General features: G+C 45.2%; 1 protein-coding gene across 1 annotated transcript in view; it reads left to right on the forward strand.

Moving 5' to 3' along the window:
- The window catches only part of LOC141259323 (probable cation-transporting ATPase 13A5), a 417,702-nt gene that overhangs the window by 308,192 nt on the left and 93,069 nt on the right, over window positions 1-16,441 (forward strand). The window contains exon 24 of the mRNA XM_073675081.1: window positions 305-401. Coding sequence (XP_073531182.1) covers window positions 305-401 — 97 coding nt within the window. The remainder of the gene's footprint in view (window positions 1-304; window positions 402-16,441) is intronic.

A 16,441-nucleotide genomic window follows, 5' to 3' on the forward strand; every position in this document is an offset into this window, starting at 1 on the left:
TTAGTTTATAATTTAAAATTAAATGTATTACAGTATTTTGTTTTCTTTTCTCTTCTCCTACCAAACTTGACAGATATTGAGTGGAGGAGGCCTTAGAAATGGAGTCTAAGTAACTAAAAGACCTTGTTAACAAAAGTTACCATATACTGTCCCAAGTGAAATTGGATAGCACCTTTGGAGAGCACTTAGAGCAGAACTTTTATCATAACATACTAACACTAAAAAAAAACCTGGAACATTCTTGTTTTTGCTTTATAGATAAAATTGGTTTAATTATTATTTTTTCTTTTCTTTTAACACACAGAGAAGGAAGAAATACATTTGTGACTTCAATATGTTTGTTCAAATACCTCATTATGTATACCATGGTGGCACTTGTTTGCATGATGCTTCTATTCTGGGTAAGATAAAGTTGTTCTATGAATATGAAGTAATTATGTTGTGGTGCCATGAATGAATTTTTGTGAATTCTTCAATCAATATGCTAAAACAAACAGAGCCACAAAGAAGTATGTAATATCATGCAAAAACTTGGTGAGGGGATCTTGTAAGCTGAACACAAGTAAATAGAGATGAACAAATCTTTTTAAATTTGAATATCCCAGCTTTGCAAAATTTTTCACATAAAAATTGATTTGCGGCAAGTCCCAAGTTCCCCAAAACCAACTGACCTGAACAGATCATTGTAACACACTGAGTTTTCCTATGACTCAACACTTTTCAAGCCCTTTAACATTACTAATGCTGTATTTGTGAAAAAAGTGACCTTATCTGGTTATGGGTAAATGGATGGTAACTGGTGGTAACCCACAGCCTGTTTAATAACGCACTGTAGTGACAAACTTGTTATGCTTTTTAAAATGTAAAAATTGACCAAAAATGTCCCTTTTGGAAGCAGATTGCATTTTATACACAGGTGAAGTACATTTACGAGACAATGGTTTTTTGACAAGCTGTGTTACAAAAATTATCCTTTTTTTGGTAAATAGCCACAGGTTTGTTGCTTAGCAAATGAAAATCAATAGCTTTTTAACAAGCTTTTTATATTTTTTAATTTTGCTGGGGAGGGTGATCAATACATTTGCAAAGCAATGGCTTTTTAAAAAGTCTTCCAAAAACCTTGTACAGGGTAGCGCTCCAGCACCACTACAGTATAAGTATTGAACACAATGACATGAGGAAAGAAATTCCAGCATCCGCAGAAGATAAAGATATTAAAACGTGACTTTTAATAGCGACATTAAAAATATCTAAGATCAAAAAAACATAAAAAATAAAATAGAAAAGGGGGGTAATAGGAGGGTAACAACAGGGGGAGACACAGCTCAATGCATTTCAGGCTCACAGGGACTTAGTCTTTCCGAACTTCCCCCTTCCCACCGCTTTTAGATATTTTTAATGTTGCTATTAAAAGTCATGTTTTAATATCTTTATTTTCTGTGGATGATGGAATTTCTTTCTTCGTGCTGTTCCTGCCCAGAAGTCGGTCTGGAGTCTGTGCTCCGCTTCATTTATAGAAGTAGCATTTTTCTGCACTTGGTGATCCGATCTCCCTTCCTCCTCCCCCCTTTTACATATGATTGAATTCAATGGGCAGGTAGCAGTTGTATGGCTGCCTGTGGGCCGCTAATGTACATTATGAAACATGATGGGACAGGCAAAGAGATGTCTGACTGTGTAGTGACAGAAGTGGCAGACCTGGCAGCAGTAAAAGCACATTATCAATATAATATTTTATTTTTAAGAAGGTTGAATACAACCCTAAGAACACCGTCTGAACCGTGAGGCATGATGGGGGAAACATCAATCTTTGGGGGAGCTTTTCTGCAAAGCCTAGAAGGTGTGAGAAGTATTAATATCTGATGCTGAAAAGGAACTAATTCGCTTTATGAGTTATCTTACCAATACACACAAACTGTATATACATTCCTTCTTAGACCACTAGTCAGAGGCCTCTCTCCTAGCCAAATCAGATCTTATGCTTTGTTCTGAGAAGAGGCAAACACCCTGAAACACATGTCTGCAAATGGAGTTCCTGGTTTGGCTTCTTATCCTAAGTCAAGTGACATAGCTCTTTAAAGGGTTACTATTGACTTTTACTATTGACACATCCAAAAGATGGTGGCTAGAGTTCAAGTCCCCAGTGGGAAAAACTTTACATATGTAAATTTCATTGCAACATATATTTGGATTTGTAATTTTGAAAAAAAAATTCTATTTGCTTATTATTAGTGATGAGCGAGCAGTAAAATGCTCGGGTACTCATTGCTCGGGTCGAGCAAATTGGAATACTCGGGTGCTCGACCCGGGCAACGAGCCCAATGTAAGCCTATGGGAAACCCGAGCATTTTTCAGGCGGCTCCCACCGGCGGTCTGCAGAGGGCCTAAAAATTGCCCAATTCGATGGGAACAGTGCTCAAATGACATGGGAACAGCATGGGGAAGACCCCTGTAAGTATTTCTGACTCCCAGGTCACTGCTGTCAACAATGTTGTCAGATTATTACGCCACTTTTACGGACTCACAATAAAACATATAAAAACGAAACCAAAATAGATTTTCCTGGGAAATATGTTAAGGAACATCCTTTTCAGGGTAATGACTTGTATATAAGGCAAAATAAATAACCAAAAACAAAAATGCTCCTCCACACCTTGGGCTATGTTCACACGTAGCGTTTTTGATGTGTTTTTGCACTTTTGCATTGCTTTCAACCAAGACAAACGCATTCACCAGGAAATGTCATTTTAACATTTTACAACCTTATCTGGCCATATGGTGTGTGACACATCATCAGACACATGCATACAGTGCTGAAAAGACATGGGAACAGCATGGGGAAGACCTCTGGAAGCATTTCTGACTCCCAGGTCACTGCTTGAAAGTGTGCTCATCATAAGTGATCCTTGGCGCATGCAAAGATGCCTCCCGCCATGCACCTGTCGCTGCAGACTTGCAACAATCACCGTACACGTCCTTGTCCCTCTGCTGCGTTCAGTTGTCCCTACCCCATTCCTTGGCATGCAAGCAAAAGTATGCAGCCAGCCACCCACCCACAGGCTGCAATACTATAATGCCAAATTTTTGACTGCTGCTTGCACGTTAAATGTTGCCTTTTAGGCTCGTGGAGGCGGAAGCTTTTCACAACCTCATGCCGACGGCGGCCGGGTGTCCATACTCGGTCCCCAGCCGCCACTATATTTCCTGATATCGCCTCCGCCTTCCACAAGCACGGGTCCCACAACATTACCCGTGTCCTCCCCAGTGCACTTACTGGGAAGGACCGCCTAACCACAAACACGTGGACAGATGAATGTGGCCAGAGACGGTACGGAGCAAGTCCACAGCTTTTTTTGCTTAGAGTTGTATTTAGCTCGGTGAAAGGACTTGCATAGAGGGAAATTGTATCTACCCTGGGTATCATTTCTCCCAGGAAGTCCTCTAATGCAGCTTGTTGCAGATGCAATAGCAGCCTGTCCAACATCAACTCGCACTTGTCAGTGGTGCTTTGACACACAAACATCTTTCTTTGCGCATTTAATTTCACGAATACAGAGTTGGACAATGGCCCGATGCAATGCGGTTTAAGAAATAACATGAGCATTTCCAATCCACATTAAAAAAGCAGCCATAGAGTGTCTGGGAACCTTCCTCCACTCTTTTCTTAGCCAGGGCTGCTTCTCGGCAGGGTTGGACGGGCCCACCAGAGAAATGGAGACTCATCCGGTGGGCCCTGGCTTCTCCTTCAGGATAGTTCATAGTGCCAAGGTGAGGGCATGATGATGATAGAGGCCACCATCTGCTTAGTTTTCTGTTACTTGGAATGCAAGCGCAAGTATGCAGCCAGAAACCCACCCACCCACAGGCCGTAACACTAAACTGCCAGATTTCTAGACAGCTGCTTTCACTTGAAATGTGGCATTTTAGGCTCAAGGAGGCGGAAGCTTTTCATAACCTCTTGCCGGCGGCAACCGGGTGTCCATACTTGGTCCCCAGTCGCCACTAATTCTCCCGGTATCGTCACCGCCTTCCACAAGCACGGGTCCCACAACATTACCCATGCCCTCCCTTGTGCACTTACTGGGAAGGACCGCCTAACCACAAACACGTGGACAGGTGAATGTGGCCAGGGATAGTACAGAGCCAGTCCACAGCTTTTTTTGCTGAGTTGTATTTCACCAAAGCTATATTCTTCAGCTTGGTGAAAGGACTTGGAAAACTATATCTACACAGCTGTCATTTTTCCCAGGAAGTCCTCTAAAGCTGCTTTCACTTGAAATGTGGCCTTTTAGGCTCGTAGAGGCAGAAGCTTTTCATAACCTCATGCCGGCGGCAGCCAGGTGTCCATACTCGGTCCCCAGGCGATACTATTTCTCCCGGTATCGTCTCCGCCTTCCACAAGCACGGGTCAAACAACATTACCCGTGCCCTCCCTAGTGCACTTACTGGGAAGGACCCCCTAACCACAAACACGTGGACAGGTGAATGTGGCCAGGGACAGTACGGAGCCAGTCCACAGCTTTTTTTGCTGAGAGCTGTATTTAGCTTAGTGAAAGAACTGACATAGAGGGAAACCGCATCTACTCCGGCTGTCATTTCTCCGTCACCAGGTTCCGCCCATTGTCACACACGACCATGCCTGGCTGTATGTTCAGCAGTGAGAGCCACAGATCTGGTTGCTGTGTTACAGCTTTCAACAACACTGCATTGCTGGGCGGTTTGTCAATTAAGCATTAACTGCCTAAAATTTGGACGCAACCCAATACCCCTTTGAAGAGACATAGAGGAGGGTCTCAGTAAAAAAAATGTTCCCATTATAAAGTAGTGGGTCTCCTATAGTAGTAATGCCCATGCTGTGACTCTAAGGGCTGCCAAAATTTGTGAAAAACCCCACTAAGAATTTAAAGACACATAGCGCAGGACCACAGTAACGACAAATTCCATTTAGAAAGGAGAGAGTCTGCTATACAGTTAAAGGGTATGCAGTGAGTCCAACGGCTGACCGATTTTAGGAAAAACCCCACTAAGAATTTAAAGACACACAGAGCAGGGCCACAGTAACAAGTACGACATGTTCCCATTAGATAGGAGAGGGTCTGCTATACAGTTATAGGGTATGCAGTGAGTCCAACAGCTAACCAAATTTAGGAAAAACCCCAGTAGGAATTTAAAGACACATAGAGCAGGGTCACAGTAACAAGGTACGACAAGTTCCCATTAGAAAGGAGAGAGTCTGCTGTACAGTTATAGGGTATGCAGTGAGTCCAACGGCTGATCGATTTTAGGCAAAGCTCCACTAAGAATTTAAAGACACAAAGAGCAGGGCCACAGTAACAAGTACTACATGTTTCCATTAGAAAGGAGAGGGTCTGCTATACAGTTATAGGGTATACAGTAAGTCCAACGGCTGACCAATTTTAGGAAAAACCCCACTAAGAATTTAAAGACACATAGAGCAGGGTAACAGTAACAAGGTACGACATGTTCCCATTAGAAAGGAGACGGTCTGCTATATAGTTATAGTGTATGCAGTGAGTCCAACAGCTGACCAAATTTAGGAAAAACCCACTAACAATTTAAACACACATAGAGTTGGGCCACAGTAACGACATGTTCCCATTAGAAAGGAGAGGGTCTGCTATACAGTTATAGGGTATGCAGTGAGTCCAACGGCTGACCAATTTTAGGAAAAACCCCAGTAAGAAAATAAAGACACAGAGAGCAGGGCCACAGTAACGACAAATTCCCATTAGAAAGGAGAGGGTCTGTTATACAGTTATAGGGTATGCAGTGAGTCCAATGGCTGGCAAAATTTAGGAAAAACCCCACTAACAATTTAAAGAGACATAGAGCAGGGCCACAGTAATGACAAATTCCCATTAGAAAGGAGAGAGTCTCCCATAGTGTTTGCCTATGCAGTGAATGCAAGGGCTGCCAAAAATTTGGATTCACTTCAATGCCCCTTGGAAGAGACGTGGAGGAGGGCCTCATAAAAAAATGTTCCCATTAGAAAGGAGCGGGCCTCCTATACTTGTAATGCCCATGCACTAAGTGTATGGGCTGACAAACATTTACCCCTGGGGGGTACACATGAACATACTGTATAAATTATTTTTTTTTACGGGCATCATAAAAACTACAATGTGTGCAGAATTATTAGGCAAGTTGTATTTTAGAGGATTATTTTTATTATTGATCAACAACTATGTTCTCAATCAACCCAATAGACTCATAAATATCCAAGCTTAATATTTTTGGAAGTTGGAGTGGTTTTTTTTTAGATTTGGCTATCTTAGGAGGATATCTGTTTGTGCAGGTAACTATTACTGTGCAGAATTATTAGGCATCTTAATAAAAACCAAATATAATCCCATCTCACTTGTTTATTTTCACCAGGTAAACCAATATCAGTGCACACAATTTAGAAATAAACATTTCTGACATGCAAAAACAAAAACCAAAAAAATTAGTGATCAATAAAGCCACATTTCTTTATGATGACACTCAACAGCCTTCCATCCATAGATTCTGTCAGTTGCTTGATCCGTTTTCGATCAACATTGCGTGCAGCCTCCCAGACACTGTTCCGAAAGGTGTACTGTTTTCCCTCCCTTATAGATCTCACATTTTATGATGGACCACAGGTTCTCTATGGGGTTCCGATCAGGTGAACAAGGGGGCCATGTCATTATTTTTTTCTTCTTTTAGACCTTTATTGGCCAGCCACGTTGTGGAGTAGTTAAATGCATGTGATGGAGCATTGTCCTGCATGAAAATCATGTTTTTCTTGAACGATACCGACTTCTTCCTGTACCACTGCTTGAAGAAATTGTCTTCCAGAAACTGGCAGTAGGTCTGGGAGTTGAGCTTCACTCCATCCTCAACCCGAAAAGGTCCCACAAGTTCATCTTTGATGATACCAGCCCATACCAGTACCCCACCTCCACCTTGCTGGCGTCTGAGTCGGAGTGGAGCTCTCTGCCCTTTACTGATCCAGCTTCTGGCCCATCAATCTGGCCCATCAAGAGTCACTTTCATTTCATCAGTCCATAAAACTTTTGAAAAATCAGTCTTAAGATACTTCTTGGCCCATTCTTGACGTTTTATTTTATTTTTCTTGTTCAAAGGTGGTTGTTTTTCAGCCTTCCTTACCTTGGCCATGTCCCTGAGTATCGCACACCTTGTGCGTTTTGATACTCCAGTAACGTTGCAGCTCTGAAATATGGCAAAACTGGTGGCGAATGGCATCTTGGCAGCTTCACGCTTGATTTTCCTCAATTCATGGGCAGTTTATTGCGCCTTTTTTGGCCAACACGCTTCTTGCGACCCTGTTGGCTATTTGCCATGAAACGCTTGATTGTTCAGTGATCAAGCTTCAAAAGTTTGGAAATTTCAGGACTGCTGCATCCCTCTGCAAGACATCTCACAATTTTGGACTTTTCAGAGCCCGTCAAATCTCTCTTCTGACCCATTTTGACAAAGGAAAGGAAGTTGCCTAATAATTAAGCACACCTTATATAGGGTGTTGATGTCATTAGACAACACCCCTCCTCATTACAGAGATGCACATCACCAGATTTACTTAATTGGAAGTTGGCTCTCAAGCCTATGCAGCTTGGAGTAGGACAACATGTATAAAAAGTATCAAAGTGTCGCATTTGTCTAATAATTCCGCACGCGGTGTAGCGTTGAGCGAGCACTAAAATGCTCGGGTGCTCAAAGCTCGGGCCGAGCTCGCCGTGATACTCGGGTGCTCGACCCAAGCAACGAGCCCAATGTTAGTCTATGGGAGACCCGAGCATTTTTGCGGCGGCACCCCCGGCAGTCTTTTAAAAGCCTAACAAGTGCCCAAAACGATAGTGACAGTGCTCAAATGACATGGGGACAGCATGGGGATCGCCCCAGGAAGCATTTCTGACCCTAGGTCACTGCTGTCAACAACGTGGTCAGAGGTATTAAGGCACTTTTAAGGGCTCACAATAAAACGTTCAAAAATGAAAATGAAACTGCTTTCCTGTGAAATATGGTAAGGAAGTTCCTTTCCAGGGTAAAGACTTGTGTATAAGGTAAAATAAATAACGAAAAAAAATAAATACTCCTCCACACCTTGGGCTATGTTCACAAGTAGCATTTTTTATGTGTTTTTGCACTCTTGTATTGCTCTCAACCGTGACAAATGCATTCACCGAGAAATGTCATTTTAACATTTTACAACCTTAACTGGCCATGTGCTGTGTGACACATGCATACAGTGCTGAAAAGACTTGGGAACAGCATGGGGAAGACGCCTGGAAGCATCTCTGACACCCAGGTCACTGCCTAAAAGTGTGCCCATCAGAAGTCATCCTTGCCGCATCAGAAGATGCAGACTTACAACTATCCCCGTGCAAGTTCTTGTCCCAGGGCAGTGTTCATTTGTACCTCCCCCATTGCTTGCAATGCAAACGTAAATATGCAGCCAACCACCCACCCACCCCCAGGCTGCAATACCATACTGCTTGCTTGCACTTGAAATTGGGCCTTTTAGGAATGTGGAGGCGGAATCTGGCCACCACGTCATGGCTGCGTTGGCGGCCTGGTATCCATACTCAGTCCCCAGCCGCCCGGCGGCCGGGTGTCCACACTCGGTCCCCAGCCGCCAGGGGGCAGCCGGCTGTCCATACTCGGTCCCCAGCCGCCCCGCGGCCGGGTGTCCACACACGGTCCCCAGACAACTGGGGGCAGCCGGGTGTCCATAAACGGTCCCCAGCCGCCCCTATTTCTCCTGTCATCTTCCCCCCACACTCATTTCTTAGCCCGGTCTGCTTTAGGGCAGCATTGGACGAGTCCACCAGAGAGGCAGACTCCTCCGGTGGGCCCTGGCTTCTCCATCAGGGGTGTTGATAGTGCCAAGGGGAAGAGCATGATGATGATGATAGGAGTTAGCATCTGCTTTGTTTTCTTTTAATGCAAGCGTAAGTGTGCAGCCTGCCACCCACCCACCCCCAGGCTGCAATGCCATACTACTAGCTTGCACTTGAAATGGGGCCTTTTAGTTTGGCGGAGGCCGAAGCTGGCCGCTACCTCATGGCTGCTTTGGCAGCAAGGTATCCATACTCTGTCCCCAGCCGCGCCTATTTGTCCCGGTGTGCTTTATACATAAGATTAAGTGCGCATACCAAAACATTACCTGTGCCCTCTCCAGTGCATTTAGTGGGAAGGACAGCCTATTCCGCTGTAGTGTGTGCATGCCAAACCCCTGTTCATGGTACATGTGAAGATGCCTCCCACCCTGCACCTGTCGATGCAGACTTGCAACTATCCCCATTCAAGTCCTTGTCCCAGGGGCTGTGTTCAATTGTACCTCTTCCATTCCTTGCAATGCAAGCGCAAGTATGCAGCCTGCCACCCACCCACCCCCAGGCTGCAATACCATACTGCTTGCTTGCACTTGAAATTGGGCCTTTTAGGCATGTGGAGGCGGAATCTGGCCACCACGTCATGGCTGCGTTGGCGGCCTCGTATCCATACTCAGTCCCCTGCCGCCTGGGGGCAGCCGGGTGTCCATAAACGGTCCCCAGCCTCCCCTATTCCTCCTGTCAACTTCCCCCCCACACACTTTTCTTAGCCAGGCCTGCTTTAGGGCAGCATTGGACGAGCCCACCAGAGAACCAGACTCCTCCGGTGGGCCCTGGCTTCTCCATCAGGGGAGTTGAGAGTGCCAAGGTGAGGAGCATGATGATGATAGACGTTAACACCTGCTTTGTTTTCTTGTAATGCAAGCGCATGTATGTAGTATCGGCTAGGCCTGAGGTGGTCAGCATTTTGTCGCATATCCTACCTCCTCCGAGGATTGCTGGATGTTTTCCTGTTACTATCCCAGTTCTATGACTCCCGTTAAAACAAAGCTTCAGGTGATAAATGATGGATGAGGTAGTGGCAAAGGAGAAAGAGCAGGAGGAACAGGGACCATTCACATCAATATCAGGCCAGTCAACCACATATGTCTTGTAGGATATGTTTCTGTAACAAAAGGAGCGGTTCGGCTACACAGTTATAGGGTATACAGTGAGTGCAATGCCTACCAAAAATTTTGAGGCACTCCAATGCCCTTAGAAATGACATGGAGGTCAGAGGGCCTTAACTAAACCGTTTTTTCCATTTATAGCAACTGGGTCTCCTGTACACTGTTGGCCTAGGCAGTGAATGGAAGGCTTTCCAAAAATTATGAGGAACTGCAATGCCCCTTGAAACAGACGTGGATTACAGCGTACTAAAAACCTTCTACCCATTATTGTGGAGTGGGTCTCCCTTAGTTTTCGCCTTTGCATTGAAAAGCAAAAGCTGACTAAAATTAGGAGGAAATGCAATGCCCGTTGGAAGAGTCGTGGAGGTTAGAGGTAATTAAAAACAACATTTCAATGCCCCTTGGAAGAGCTGTGGAGTTCAGAGTGGCTTAACAAGACGCTTTTAATGCCCCTCAGAAGAGACGTGGAGGTCCCAGTAGCTTAACAAGACGGTTTTAATGCCCTCGGAAAAGTGGGGAGGTCACAATAGCTGAACAAGACGCTATTAATGCCCCTCAGAAGAGACGTGGAGGTCCCAGTAGGTTAACAAGATGGTTTTAATACCCCTTGGAAAAGTGGTGGAGGTCACAGTAGCTTAACAAGATGCTTTTAATGCCCCTCAGAAGAGACGTGGAGGTCCCAGTAGCTTAACAAGATGGATTTAATACCCCTTGGAAAAGTGGTGGAGGTCACAGTAGCTTAACAAGACGGTTTTAATGCCCCTTGGAAAAGTAGTGGAGGTCCCAGTAGCTTAACAAGATGGTTTGAATGCCTCTTGGAAGAGACGTGGAAGTCAAAATAGCTTAACAAGACGGTTTTAATGCCCCTCGGAAAAGTGGTGGATGTCGCAGTAGCTTAACAAGACGGTTTTAATGCCCCTTACAAGAGCCATACAGAACAGCATCTTAAAAACATTATTCCCATTATTGGGGAGTGTGTCTCCCATAGTCTTTGCTTATGCCTTCCAAGCAAAAGCTGCCAAAAATTAGGATGGAGTAACTTGCAATGCCCCTTACAAGAGCCATGCAGTACAGCATATTACAAACATTATTCCCAATATTGGGGAGTGGGACTCCCATAGTATTTGCTTATGCCTTCCAAGCAAAAGCTGACAAAAATTAGGATGGAGAAACTTGCAATGCCCCTTACAAGAGCGATGCAGTACAGCATATTACAAACATTATTCCCATTATTGGGGAGTGGGTCTCCCATAGTATTTGTTTATGCCTTCCAAGCAAAAGCTGGCAAAAATTAGGACGGAGGAACTTGCAATGCCCCTTACAAGAGCCATGCAGTACAGCATATTACAAACATTATTCCCATTATTGGGGAGTGAGTCTCCCATAGTATTTGCTTATGCCTTCCAAGCAAAAGCTGACAAAAATTAGGATGGAGAAACTTGCAATGCCCCTTACAAGAGCCATGCAGTACAGCATATTACAAACATTATTCCCATTATTGGGGAGTGGGTCTCCCATAGTATTTGCTTATGCCTTCCAAGCAAAAGCTGGCAAAAATTAGGACGGAGGAACTTGCAATGCCCCTTACAAGAACCATGCAGTTCAGCATATTACAAACATTATACCGATTATTGGGGAGTGGGTCTCCCATAGTATTTGCTTATGCCTTCCAAGCAAAAGCTGCCAAAAATTAGGATGGAGGAACTTGCAATGCCCCTTACAAGAGCTATGCAGTACAGCATATTACAAACATTATTCCCATTATTGGGGAGTGTGTCTTCCATAGTATTTGCTTATGCCTTCCAAGCAAAAGCTGACAAAAATAAGGACGGAGGAACTTTCAATAATGTCAACACTGACCACGGTCACCCTGGTGGTATAGTGGTGGTGGAGGCTGAGGATAAGGAGAAGAACATAAAACAGCCGAAATGAGGAAGCTTATACCCATGTGTGGGTGTGAAGCGGGGCATGTGAATACACCTCCCAAAATAACACAGTGGATTTGACTTTATGTTACTCTGCTGTCATTTGGTGGTGATGAGAAGTCTGGCCCAATCCAGCCCTTGTTCATTTTGATTAGGGTCAGCTTGTCAGCATTGTCAGTTGACAGGCGAGTGCGCTTATCAGTTATAATTCCCCCAGCGGCACTAAAAAGATGCTCCGATAACGCTCTAGCGGCAGGGCAGGCCAGGACCTCCAAGGCGTACAGAGCAAGTTCATTCCAAGTGTCCAGCTTGGATAGCCAATAATTAAAAGGCACAGAGGAATCACGGAGGATGCTGGTACGGTTGGCAAGGTACTCCCTCACCATCTTTTGAAACTTTCCACTCCTTGTGAGAGTACCGTTCGCCTCACGGTCTGTCCGAAGGGAGGGTCTGAGAAAACTGTCCAAAAACATTGACAGTGTTCTCCTGCCTCTGCTGGATTGGAGTTGCATCTCTCTCGCATGTACGCCTTGGTTGGGCATCGAACTGTGACCTTTGTCGCTAGCGTGTTCAGATTGAAATTTTTTTAACAGTTCTGCAGCAAGGGCCTTCTGGTACTGCCCCTTTTTGTAGACCTCTCCACCTCAGGAATAAGAGAGTGAAAGTTCTCCTTGTAGTGGGGGTCTAAAAGTGTCACCAACCAGCAATGACTGTCACCCAACATTTTGACAACGCGAGGTTCACGGTTAAGGCAGCATAACATAAAGTCAGCCATGCGTGCCAGACTGGTAACGGGCAAGACTTCTTTGTCCTCACCAAGATGACGACTGACCATGCTCTCCTCCTCCTCTTCCTCCCCCTCTGTCCTCAGGCCACCCACGCTGAACCGACGGTATGACAGTTGTACAGGTACTACAGTCTACAGCGCATGATACAAGCTCCTGTTCTTCCTCCTCCTCCTCCTCCTCCTCTCCCTCATTGTCCCCCAATGCACGTTGGGATGAGATGAGGCTGGGCTGTGTGTAATCGACCGCTACGGCTTCTTGATCCATCTCATCATACTCTGGCTGCAATGCCTCCTCTTTAATTCTCTGCAGAGAGCGTTGCAGAAGACATACAAGTGGGATACTGATGCTAATGATGGCATCATCGCCACTCACCATCTTGGTGGACTCCTCAAAGTTTGTCAAGATGGTACATATGTCAGACATCCAGGTCCACTCCTGAGGTCTTATGTGTGGAGTCTGACCTGAATATCGACGGACTTGTTGCAGCTGCTACTCCACAACTGCTCTCTTCTGCTCACAAATCCTTTGCAACATGTGGAGGGTAGAGTTCCGACGTGTGGTGACATCACACACCAGTCTGTGTGACGGAAGCTGAAAACGCTGCTGCAACACAGCAAGGGCAGCGGAAGCTGTAGCCAACTTGCGAAATTGAGCTGACAGGCGGCGTACTTTGACGAGCAGATCTGGCAACTCGGGGTACGATTTAAGAAACCGCTGAACCACGAGGTTAAGCACATTAGCCAGGCATGGTACATGTGTGATCTCGCCTCGCCTCAGAGCCGCCAGCAGGTTACGGCCATTGTCACACACGACCATGCCTGGATGTAGGCTCAGCGGTCTCAGCCACAGATCTGCCTGCTCTTTCACAGCTGTCCACAGCTCACAAGCAGTGTGAGGTTTCTCACCTAAGCTTATGAGTTTCAGCACAGCCTGTTGCCGCTTGGCGGAGGCAGCACTGCAGTGCTTCCAGCTTGTAACTGATATGGTGATATCTGAGATGGAGGCTGAACATGAGGAGGAGGAGGATGATGCGCTGGAGCTGTACACTGTGGGGACAACTCTGACTGACATAGAAACCGCAATCCTCGGTGTGGGGAGGATGTGTTGAGTCCCAAGGTCCGACTGGGTCCCGGCTTCCACTATGTTTACCCAGTGTGCCGTCAGGGAGATGTACCGTCCCTGGCCACAAGCACTTGTCCACGTGTCTGTTGTCTATTGCACGCACAACAGCGTAAGAAGCAATGGTGACACCAGCTGACAATGGTCGTGGACCCTGGAGTTCGCCCCACAAAGTCGGGTGCTTTGCTGCCATGTGCGTGATCATGCTGGTGGTGGTCAGGCTGGTAGTTTTGTCACCCCTGCTGATGCTGGCATGGCAGGTGGTACAAATGGCCTTTTTGGGGTTATCAGCAGAGTCTTTAAAACAATTCCAGACTCTGGAAGACCTACAGGTTGTACTGGCAATGTCCCTCGTGTTGGTGTTACAGGGAACTGTTGCCTACCTTCTGTGTGCGGCCACCACACTGTTTCTTCCTGCCTGTTGGGGTACTCTGCCTCCCTCACCCTGTGTGCTGCTGGCCTCACTCTGCATGTCCTCCTGCCACATTGGGTCTGTTACTAGATCATCCACCACCTCATCCTCTTCCACTTGCGCACCACAATCCTCCTCCTCACTTCCTGGCAATTGTGTCTAGTCATCGTCCACCTCTTGTGACAAATTGCCAGCGTCGACTTCCTGTGGCCGTGGCTGTTCAAATATTTGGGCATCGCTACAAGGGATTTCCTCTTCCACCACTTCAAGCGGAGCAGGCGAGGGGCACAAATCTGGAAATGGACCAGTGAACAGCTCTTCAGAGTGTCCAAGTGTGGGATCAGTTGCTGTCTGACGACACTCGGCATGGTGGGAGGAAGGAGCATCAGGGTGAGAAGGAGTATGCGGTCGAGACTCACGGCTACAAAGAGTTGACCGAGTGTAAGACAGACCGGAGGTGGTGGTGCCCAGGTAACTGGAAGTATTAGCTGCTATCCAATTAATAACCTGTTCACACTGATCAGTTCGCAATACTGGTGTTGTTCTGTGCTTCCCTAGTAATTCGGTCAAGAAGTGGGAGCGAGAAGATGTGGCTGTTGGTTGTGGCACATTTTCACCTTGGCCACGGCCCCGTCCTCTGCACGCACCATCACCAGAACGTCCACTTCCAGGTCCCTTGCCACGTGCCTTGCCCATTGTAAAGGAAGTAAAATAGCTTACACTCGCACTATCAATGGAAAAAGGGTAATAAAAAGTAGATTAGAACCGTGGAAGAGGAAAACCACTGTTCTATTTCTCTGGCCTACACCCGACTCTTTTAAACAATCTGAACAATCAGGGAGAAACTATTACTGTTTTTCTTTACGGAAAAAATAACAAAAGCTGGATAATAGAGACTTTTTACCGTGGAACGGCAAAACCACAGTTATAATTTACTGGTGTGTATACCAGACTTTTTTAAATATATATACTTGCGGCTGAATAGTGAGTGACACACTCAAACTGTTTTTTTTTAGATATGAATGGCCCAAAAGTGGATAATACAGAGGTTTGACCCGTGGAACTGCAAAATCACACTTGTATTTCTCGGGCCTACGCCAGACTATTTTCAACTGAGATATTCGTGTCTGAACAATCAGGAGACACTACTGTTTTTCTTTACGGCAAAAAAGCAGGATAATACAGAGATTTGACCTGTGGAGCTGCAAAACAACACTTGTATTTCTCGGGCCTACACCAGACTATTTTCAACAGAGATATTTGTGTCTGAACAATCAGGAGACACTACTGTTTTTCTTTACAGCAAAAAATGCCAAAAGAAGGATAATACAGAGATTTGACCCATGGAACTGCAAAACCACACTTGTATTTCTCGGGCCTACACCAGACTATTTTCAACAGATATATTTGTGTCTGAACAATCAGGAGACACTACTGTTTTTCTTTACAGCAAAAAATGCAAAAAAGCAGGATAATACAGAGATTTGATCCGTGGAACTGCAAAACCACACTTGTATTTCTCGGGCCTACACCAGACTATTTTCAACAGAGATATTTGTGTCTGAACAATCAGGAGACACTACTGTTTTTCTTTACAGCAAAAAATGCCAAAAGAAGGATAATACAGAGATTTGACCCATGGAACTGCAAAACCACACTTGTATTTCTCGGGCCTACACCAGACTATTTTCAACAGATATATTTGTGTCTGAACAATCAGGAGACACTACTGTTTTTCTTTACAGCAAAAAATGCAAAAAAGCAGGATAATACAGAGATTTGATCCGTGGAACTGCAAAACCACACTTGTATTTCTCAGGCCTACACCAGACTATTTTCAACAGATATATTTGTGTCTGAACAATCAGGGGACACTACTGTTTTTCTTTACAGCAAAAAATGCCAAAAGAAGGATAATGCAGAGATTTGACCCGTGGAACTGCTAAACCACACTTGTATTTCTCGGGCCTACACCAGACTATTTTCAACAGATATATTTGTGTCTGAACAATCAGGAGACACTACTGTTTTTCTTTACAGCAAAAAATGCAAAAAAGCAGGATAATACAGAGATTTGACCCGTGGAACTGCAAAACCACACTTGTATTTCTCGGGCCTACACCAGACTATTTTCAACAGATATATTTGTGTGTGAACAATCAGGAGACACTACTGTTTTTCTTTACGGCAA

This window comes from Phyllobates terribilis, unplaced genomic scaffold (genome assembly GCF_046119375.1).
Source record: "Phyllobates terribilis strain yellow unplaced genomic scaffold, ASM4611937v1 Scaffold_3__8_contigs__length_932513732, whole genome shotgun sequence".
Lineage (NCBI taxonomy): Eukaryota > Metazoa > Chordata > Amphibia > Anura > Dendrobatidae > Phyllobates > Phyllobates terribilis.